Raw genomic sequence first — 10480 nt, 5'->3', positions numbered from 1 at the left:
AAAAATATAACGAATCATAAATGTATTGCATTTGAATTTATCAATGTTGAATTATAATTATCATAATTAGGATTAATTATCATTCAAATTCTTTTTCTATTATATGTAGAATACTATCACTATGCATAGAATTGTATTTGTGCTTATTGTTTATACATAATGTATGCTAACAAAAAGCGCTAGATTAATAATGTAAGCTAACAAAAGCGCCAATCAATGCAAACATTGAAACAAATCTGTCAAAGATATATGTCAATATCTTTTATCATAACAGTGTAACATTCTTTTATGTTATTCCTCAAATTGGTGTCTTTAAAAAATTTTATTTTATTTGTGACATTAATTTGTGATCATGTGACAGCTAATTTTGTCTCTTCGATGCTAATTGATTCAATTATCCAAATTTGAGATGGTAATAAGGAGAAATTTGCAACTCTTTGTCACATTGCATAAGGTACAAGAATGCATGAATTTTCCAATTTAATGATTTTTTTTTTTTTTTAAATCAAATTATCGCATTTTTGTTAAACAAATGGAATTATCAACAAGTTTGAAAAATAACTGTTATAGGTTTTTCATGAAATCGGAAATACAATCCGGAATCGTATAAAGCAATGCATATCAATTCGACTTTCTGGATTGAAAAGTAAATTATCAAATGTTTGCTAAAGCTAGATCAGAATTACGATATTGAAGCGAATGAAATTCTTTAAAACTATGATAGCTATTACTTTATTGGTTTGTTGGATTTAATTAAATTAATTCTAATTAATCGTGAAAACAATGATTATATACAACGTTGAAAATCAATATTGAAATTCATTGAAAATTGAAAAAAAATTGAAATTAATACTTAACTATGCTTAATTATTGTTATATTATGTGCACAAATCCTTCATCATATTGAATCAGTTTTTAACCTGGGATATTTCGGTACTGTAATATTTCCCACATCATGTTTCTTATACATGCAATTCATAGCTATTGAAATAAACAAATACCGGGATATCCTGAATTTTACAAGTAATGTTTTCTTCATTGATTGCACAGATTCCTATTGGAAATGATCGAATAATCATTACCTGAGAGAAAACTTTTCACTTATTTTAATCATTAATTAGACTACTGAATGATTAATGGTAAGACTTTTGGCTTAAAAAGTACGGCTTTGGAATTATTTCTTTCACATTATTAACAGTTTATTTCTTTCTCTCTCTCTCTCTCTCTCTCTCTCTCTCTTCTCCCCCTCCCTTTCTCATTTTATTTTTCCTAATCTTATATCAAATTTCATTGAATTTTTAGGTGTATAGTAATTTCATTCATATAATTAATTTGCATTTTAAATGTTCATTTATTGAAAATTATTATTTGTCATCCAAATATTTTGATAATCTATTTATGATAGTATTTATGATAACGTAATTCAATAATCTATTTTTAATAACGTAATTTAAGAAAAAATAATCTATTCTATCGGCGAAACAAAAAGATGGCGATGAAATTATATATAATGAGATTTCTCATTTATTAAAATTTAAATGCCAAAGATGATATCTGCAACATCTTGTTTAATAATCTTTGATTTATTAAGATCCAGAAGTCAAAGATTTTAAATTCCATTTTAGATGAATGCTGAAAAAGTTCTCCCATATCCATAATATCATCTTCAACACCGTATCTTTGCAATATTGAAGATACATGCACATTTACTTATGTTACCTTTGCTTTATCAAAGCTTGATATAATAATATATTGAAAAAAAATTATAACTAGTACAAAATTTTCTTATTAAATCTAATTTTAATCTTATTTCTTCATATATTTTTTGACTCATCATTTTCGTATAAAATATTTAAAATCAAATGACATCATATATCATGCATATTTGATTTCTTTTATATTTTAAAAATATATTATTCGATTCGATTGTTAATAATTGGATCATTTCATTCATCGAAGTTTAATGCAAGTGATGTGTACTTGTATGTATATTTACATGTTCATATTAAAGTAAACAAATTCATTTCAGATTTTACTCATCCAGTCTAAATTTAACAATTTTAAATTATCCAAGTTTTGCAGTGCTCTTTAATCTTCATTTTTCCTTTTCCTTTTACCCTATTTGTTGTAATACAGAGTAAAGAAAATAAATGAGAATAGAAGATTAATGTTTTTCAGATCTTTTGAAGGCATGAGTACCTCAAAAATCTTTGTAAGAGAGTTTACAAAATATCTCGGGAAGGAAATTTTACGCGCAAACATTTATTCATAATAAAAACGGGAGAAATAATTTATCCTTCAATTTCTCCCCCTGTTTCTCGACATTTTAATTCTTCATATTCAACAATTTTTTTTTTTTTTTTTTTTAATCAGTCAAAATAACTTATCACATTAAATAGCATGGGATAAAACCATTCAATGTTTGTTTTCTATCAATTATCATTTAAAAAGATAAGATTTTAAAAAAACTAGCTAATTATCAATTACAATGCAATCTTGAGAAAGAATTTCTGAGAAAAAATTTTTTCATCTTGTGAATGTTATACTAATGTAACATTTAATTAATACTTACAAATATTATTCATATAATGCTAACTCTATTTGTATTGGTCGAAGAATATAATTTCATCATTGCAAATAATGAAATTATACTCTTTGATTAATACAACAACAATCATCATTTGCTACTCTTACAAATTATATCATTCGAAATTTCCTTCAATAACAATCATTTGCTACTCTTGCAAATGATATCATTCAAATTTCCTACAACAACAATTATTCGCTGCTTTTATACAAATTATATCGTTCGAAATTTCCTACAAAGGATAAAATTAAGAAATTCGAAATTGAAAAATAAAACCAAAATAAAGTGGGAGGGAAATTAAAAAAGGTTCAGAAAGGGTAAGAAACTGAAGAAAAGTTCAAGTAGATTTCAAAGCAATGATATTAAAATAATTGAACAATGCTGACACTGTAAATCAATCAAATCTATAATTATCCCATCCAAAATATCTAAAAAATATTAGAAGTTGGAAAGAAAAGTACATATGTTGAAAAAGTTTTTTGTTTCCTTTAGTTTTCTGTCACATAAAATTTGTATAACGAGTCATTTTTTCGCAAAGAATTAATTTTGCAGTTTTCATCAATTACCGGAATTCCGAATTACAAGGAAAAACAAAGCTTATCAATGCACTCAGATAATTACAAGCAGAGGAAATACCGGGAAAGAAGACGATAGTTAGGAAGAGAAGAAAGTAGAGAAGGAATTGTTATTATGGTTAAATGATTTGCTTCCACTTTTTTTTGCTCGTTTTTTATTCATAGTTTTGCACAAAATTAAGTACTCCCAATTCCAAATTGGAATAATTTCTACATTTTTTTTCTATTACACATATTCGGAACATCCTGAAATGGTTCGCTCTAGATATCAGATTAATCTAAACAAAAAAATCATTCATAGTTTTGCATAAAATTAGACATCCCAATTACAAATTGCAGTAATTAATATCTTTTCGTATTGTTTATATCCGGAAAGCCCCGAAATGATTCGTTCCGGATATCAGATTCATCGTAACCTTCGAACCCCAATCAATAATTCGTCGGATGCCGGATTACCCTTCCCTATCCCTTCAATCCCAAAAATCGTTAATGTCTCCAAATTATGCCTGTTATTTAAATGCCTATAACGCTGCACTAGACAAAATGAGTCCCACAACTAATGCATTTATTCATGTCAGGAACCCAAGTGCTTATCACAACTTGTCTTCGGCTATAGCATACACAGGCCAGGCAGTAGCTTCCATTGGAGCGCGTTGCGGTCTTCTCTCTCTCTCTCTTTCTCTCTCTCTCCCTCTCTCTCTCGCCTTCGTTCCCTTACTTCTTCCATGTATGTATGTATCTGTTCGTTTCTACATGTATGCATGATATCTGTTTGTCTATCTGTGTGTTTACCTGTCTGTGTCAGTTTGATAGAATGAATGGTTGGATACAATTTGAGCCGTTCGGAAAAGAAAAGGTTCAAAGGCAATAATATACGAAACTTGTGTGGACTTGTCCAAATTTTTGATTTTTATTCCCCTACTCTCTATCTTTCTCCCTCTTTCTCTTCTCTCTCACCCTTTCAATTTTCTCCACTATCAACTTTTCATCTCTGCAAATAATTCTCATGCATAATTTGTACTATTCTCCGTAATGCCTTTTCATTGTTTTCTTCTTACATTCTTTTTTTCTATCTTCCTGCTTGTTATTCCTTTTTCCTTGTGTTTTCTTCTCTTGCACACTTCTTTTTGTTTACACTTCTTTTTCTTTACATCTCTTCCGCTCTGTTTCATTCGTTCTGTTCAATTCAACCACAGTTCAATCGAAAGTTTCAAACCGTGAATGGCAGAGGAATTCGCGTTGCGTGCAACATTTCTTGCACTCTCATTCATTCATCTTTCATCTCCTCTTCCTCTTTCTCTCTCTCTCTCTCGCCTACTACAAGTGCTAATGTACTTGCTTGCATTCCCTCCAAAAGCTCTTCCTCTTCCTTTCTCTCTCTCCCTTTTCGTTTACTTTTGCTCATTCTAATACTCCTCTTCTTCGCTTATTTCTCTTCTTCTTTCTCTTTTTTCTTTCCTTTTTATCCTACATATCTTTTTTTCCTCTATTGCAACGCGCATGCGTCGCTATGATATCAACGGAATCCTCCCTTCTTCCTCTTTTTCCTTTCATCTCTCGAACGCTCCCTATTTTGTATCATCTTTTGTCATCCTTTTATTATTGTAATATACTCTTTACGATACTTTCATCTCCCTCTTCCTCCAATGTTCCGTTTGTCTCTTCATCTATTACAAATATTACGCCTCCAATGCAAATAGCATTGTCTGTACATGCATACACACATACATACATACACATACATGCATGCATGCAAATGTGTGCGTGCGTGTGTGTGTGTATGTATGCATGTGTATGTGTACGTATTTGCGTGTGGACAGCTGACCAGTGTTGTTTTATGCGGCATTCATCTTTTTTCCAAATCAACTAACTCCTTGATGCGCGTGCGTTTTTTCCCATCCTTTGCAATCATATGCTGCGCGATAGAAACGCAAATGCAAATGCAAAACATGCATGCATCCCAACTTATCAATCTTTTTTTTTTCTGTCGCTTTTGTTGTACCATAAGATGTACTTGCTTAAAGCATAATTTGCTGTCTTGATATGAACTTATATTCTTACTTTTTTTAAACCATGTTTATGATAAGAATGTATGATATGCAAGTCATTTTGTTTTACAATTTATCACCTTATCACTTACATGTTATGATTATGTTTCAAAAAATGATTACTTATAATGTGAAATCTTTTGCAATCTTTTTCGTGGAGTTTATTTTTGTTTTTATTACATTAATGAGGTAATTGTTAGGATTTTTCGGACGGAGAATATATATGTTCTTATTCATATAATTAAATATACCATGGAGATTGTTAGCTATGGTGGAAATTCATAAAATTCTGAAACTTATCATATAATTCTGAAATCAAACAATGTATGTGGGAAAGATTCGATTATTTGCCGGAAGGTTATTTGCTTGATAGCTAAATAAGATTACCATGTTGGAGTTGGTTGTATTTTGCAATGGAAATAAAACCTCAATATGACTGACACAAATAAGGGAAATTTACTGACTATGCTTGTTTATGATTGGTTGTTGAATAATGCATGCTCCTATACTATTGATAATTTTTAGTTGTGTAGGTGAAGTTTTTTTCTTTTTTTATTCGATGATTCGAATTATATATACCTGGAACATAAGGCAATGCTTTTGAAAGTTAACGAACTTGAAAAGTTCGGCAGTTAATCAGAAGAACGTTGTTCTTTTAAAAGGATGATGATTAACGCTATAACGTATTTTTGGGGTAGACATTGTTATACTTGTGCTACCCATGAATATTCGATACTTATTAGGAAGTGAAGAAGTTCAAGATGATGATCGGGAGTATGGATGAAAAATCTCGAAATGTGAAAGGAAGTTTTTCCGGATAATTCTGGGATGATGCATGAATAATCTCGGGATAAAGATTAGGAGGGTGGAAGAATACCAGGAAGAACTCTGAGATTAGTAATTCTGAAAGAGAAATCGAAAAATTTTCTAATTACACTAAAGATTATTTGGTTAGGAAATGTTTCGAGTTTATTAATGAAGGGGTATTACTAAAAAGTTTTGTTACTTTAAGCCTTGTTATGCGGTGAACGTTTGAATACTTGCAAGATACAAAGGAGTTAACCCATGTATCGTTTTTCAGATTGTACTAGTTACTCAAAGGACGCAAACTCTTATCAGCAGAAATTGGCTCTGTAATTGATCTGGCTGATCCAGTCACATTTGTGGACACATCGTATCGTATATATCAAATTTTGATGAAGAAACGATTAAAAAATAGTATTGCAAAACAGTTTTATCCACAGTGTTATCTTTATTAACCGTATCTATTCATTACTATTCGGCGTTTACGCATAAAATTGCAACAAGAAATTTACTGCTGAACAAAGGGTTATCTTGCTGGCGATAACCGTATAAGTTTATTAGCCCATTGAGGCTTAGCCTCAGATGAACTATCATTTTCTATCTTGAATTAGACTCAATTTGTTGTATCATTCAGTCAATCGAAGCTGGTAAAAATGACTGATGTTCTTGATGAACCATCGGCGAAAAAACCGAAGCTGTCATCACCGTCAGGTTAGTTATCATTGACCATTGAAGTTTTTACTCGACTTGAACTTTCAAAATTGCACTACAGCTGTTAATGAAAGCGTAAGATTCTAACCTAGAACAGAATATTTCTATAGTTCACTTTAGTAGTAAGCTGATAGTTTTTTAATTGGTTTTGGGTTGAGGCTGTAATAATGACACAATAGTAAGGATTATTCATTATTGGTTTCTGAATTAATTTCAGTCATTTTTTCATGATTTATATTTTCTCAGAAGGTAGACCAATATTTTTGGGAGTTGTTTTTTCAGTAATCGTTCTGAAATTTGTGTGAAATTACATTTCTGAAAGTTCTTATTTTCTAATGAGTTCTTTTTCCTAAACCAAAATACAGAACAAAATAAGTTGTATTTCGAAACAGTGATAGAACAGAGACGTATCATTTGTTTCATTACCTTGTATTTACTAATAACAGCAGAATGAATAATCTTTCCACCTTTTTTTTCTAGAAATCTTGAGAGAATGTCGTTCTTTAGCTTATGCTGTGTTAACGAATTCAGATTTAACACTTTTCAGTGTTATGAAATTTTTGTTACATATCATCAGTTATCTTACTGTTAAACCTTGTTATCAAATCTTGTTTTTGATTTTAGTCACTTTGAATTTTGTAAACTATTTCAAGCTGAGTGTTACAGATTTTGATGATGATCCGTTGAGTGAACTAGAGAAATTGGAGCCGTTGCCGTCGATTCTGGAGACGATGTCTCAAACACCATCCAGTGTTCATATGTCGGTATGGTGTTTTTTCATATCCTTCGTATTTTGCGATGCTAAATTTAAATTTCAAAGACCTCTTTGGATGTTCATAATTTGATTTGTCATTTCATCGAATTGTATTAGTTTGATTCTTTTTCGGAAATATCTCGCAATGTCTAAAATTATGAAGTTACCCAATACGATTTCATCAATGGAAAATTTGTAATTAGCTGCATCACGAAATCTCAGTATCTTGAAGTTTGACCAAAATCTGAGTAGGTGACTCTGCATCTTCTGGTACTTTCGAGAGTGGGCATCTTCTAGTCCATCTGGAGTGTATGAAATCCCCCCGTCTGTTGCCATAAAATAATTTTCGGTTTCAGTCTGTTGCTTGATAAGTTAACGATATTTGCAGCGAAAACTTAGTTGGTAATATGTGTGGTAAAAATTATTAGGTTATTGCGAACAGCATTAATCTACTTGTGGTAGAAGAATAGAATAAAAAACACGGAAGATATCATTTATGAATGATATCTTCCGTTTTTTTTTTTGTTTAAACTGTTGTACTAATAAAAGATTGAAACTTTCCCATGCAATCACTGAAGTCATTTTCAGGCGAATAATGGGCCCGGACCATCATCAGTTGGCTCCACTGGCGCTACAAGTCAACCACCCTCAGTTAGTCATGGGAATTATATGGGACCAGCGTCAGTGATACAGTCTCAAGCCGGTGCACCACCACAAACACATGCCCAGTCACAGCAAAATGCTCCATCACAACCCAGTGTTTTGCAAGAGTTGTTATTAAATCCTTCCAACCAAAATAATCAAACGTTAAATAGTCCACGACCACCTTACACTACTCAGTATCAGACAAGGTTGATTTTTCTATGTGAAATTGCAATATAAATTTTCCTGACAAATGCTGCAAAATAACATTTATTTAATGTTCACTCTAAATTCTTCCGCAGAATTAATTTAAGTTTGATTTCATGCAATAAAAGGGAGTACATTTTAGGAGTCCAGTGACAAGTGGTGCCACGATGATGGCATCAGCAAATTGTCCTCCAAATGTAGCTCTGTCTGCTGGACCACGAGGATTACGAGCTACTGGACCTCAAATGTACGGACCCGCAAGTCACACCGACATGACTATGCAACCGGTATAATTAGCAAATTCATGATTACGTAAATTAAAAACTTTATTAGTTTCTGGTTATTGGTGAAGTGGAATGCAATATTCCATAAAAGCTTTTGCTTGATAGAAAGCTATTGAATATGAAAAGTAGGTTGGGGATACTGTAGCTTCAGTGTTATGTCGTACTTCTTCCGATGCTGAATGCTCTAATGCTCATGTTAAAAATTATAGATTTGTTCCTAACTTTAATCACTTTTCGAAACTTGAATGCTTTTAGGGTGGTGGTCCTCAGCTAGGGCATCCAACTCAGCAAGGCAACTACGTTGCCTCACAAATGATGCCACCGCCTAATCAACAATCTCCACAATCTCTTTCATATGCGTATCAGCAATCCGGTTCGTTCATTTTATAGTTCATATTTCTGCATTAATAGAATATTATTAGTGCAATGGGATATTCAAACTATGCAAAAACGTTGTCAAACGTTTTCTCCTAAGATCTTGAGGAAGATTGCAGTGGTGCGATTGAAATTTATAAAAAATGCGAAAATTTACTTACAGGTTCTCGACCAGTGTATGCAAATACAGGTTCTCGGGCGGTTTATGCGGCTGCTACACGTAGTGCAGCACCACAATCTATGAGTTTAGCACGGGGTAATGCACCCGTAATGCTTAATGGAGCTTCAGCTCCCCGAATCAGAGCTGCTCATCAAGGTTTTCATCGATCATTTTGTTAAAACCATGGGTGTACTTGAAAAAAGCATCAGGGCGGAAAATGTTTCTTTTCATTAAATATGTAACCCATCTGTTGGATTATTAAATTTGTGGAATACCAAAATATATTGCCTCTGATTTATAGGCATGATAACAATGCAGCAGGGAGGTGGACAAATGATGCGAACAGTTATGGTCCAACAAGGTCCACCATATGATCAAGGTGGTTATGCTATACCACCTCAACGCGCATCCGATCCTTATGGTATTTCGCAGACGCAAACGGGAGTTAGTAATTTATGTGATTTTCTGTCTGCAAAGTAATCACTGGGTAAGGTAGAATTCAGAAACTTACGGTCTTTAGCTAGAACCGTAAAGCTCTGATTATCTTGTGTCTCCTTGCAGTAATGCTTTTGTCTCTTCACATAATCAGTTTAAGGCATCCCCAAATTATGCACAGTTGCCACAAAGCCATATGGTAGCTAGAAATCAACCAATGCCTTACACTAATACACCAACTGCGCCACCGATTCAACAGAATAGTACGGTAAGTTCGAAAAATAAAAACTTAACTAATTTCTCCAAAACCTTGCATAGGTTTCTCACGCTCTGAATTTCATTCAAGTATTCTTTAGAAAACCTACATCACTGTAATCACTTCACCTCACACCATTAATTATTTAATTGATTAGCGGCAGTACTTGTTAATTGATACCATGAATAAGAAGCTTCAAAAAATTTTTTAAAAACCTCATGTCGGTTTTTGTTATCCTCAGATGATACCGCATATGATGGAGCATTCGACAATATCGCCACAACAGCAACAACAACAACCACCACCACCGCCGTCATCATCATTAACTCATGGAAATGTAATGCCACCACAAATGAGTACGCCAACAGCGACGGTAGCAGGAGCTCCCGGTCCGAAATCTGGAATACCGCCAAATTTGCCGCCTCCTCAGATGTCAGCAGCAAATGCTTCAGCCACTGGCCAAATGCAACAAGTAATATTTGTTTTTGTACATTTTTAATTTTCGTAAAATTCACCAATGAGAAAATTTTTACAAGCATCAAGAAATTAACAGAAGCTAAGAAAATGTATGGTCCAGAATTTACATGTCGATAAAAAAACATCTAACAGCATTTTCCACAGATCTAACAGCATTTTCCACAG

The 10480-nt window shown here is 32.6% G+C and overlaps 1 protein-coding gene across 1 annotated transcript in view; it reads left to right on the top strand.

The window, feature by feature from the left end:
- Positions 1-6405: 6405 nt before the first annotated feature.
- LOAG_18068 (TAZ zinc finger family protein) overlaps positions 6406-10480 on the top strand; it is a 16798-nt gene continuing 12723 nt past the window's right edge. The window contains exons 1-9 of the mRNA XM_020450739.1: positions 6406-6725; positions 7392-7489; positions 8068-8330; positions 8471-8615; positions 8868-8985; positions 9151-9303; positions 9449-9591; positions 9743-9850; positions 10080-10310. Of these exons, the coding sequence (XP_020305544.1) occupies positions 6668-6725; positions 7392-7489; positions 8068-8330; positions 8471-8615; positions 8868-8985; positions 9151-9303; positions 9449-9591; positions 9743-9850; positions 10080-10310 (1317 nt within the window). The 5' untranslated portion in view covers positions 6406-6667. The remainder of the gene's footprint in view (positions 6726-7391; positions 7490-8067; positions 8331-8470; positions 8616-8867; positions 8986-9150; positions 9304-9448; positions 9592-9742; positions 9851-10079; positions 10311-10480) is intronic.

Source organism: Loa loa (assembly GCF_000183805.2).
Source record: "Loa loa unplaced genomic scaffold supercont3.187, whole genome shotgun sequence".
In the NCBI taxonomy this organism is placed as follows: Eukaryota; Metazoa; Nematoda; class Chromadorea; order Rhabditida; family Onchocercidae; genus Loa; species Loa loa.
This window is presented reverse-complemented; position numbering and strand designations above follow the sequence as displayed.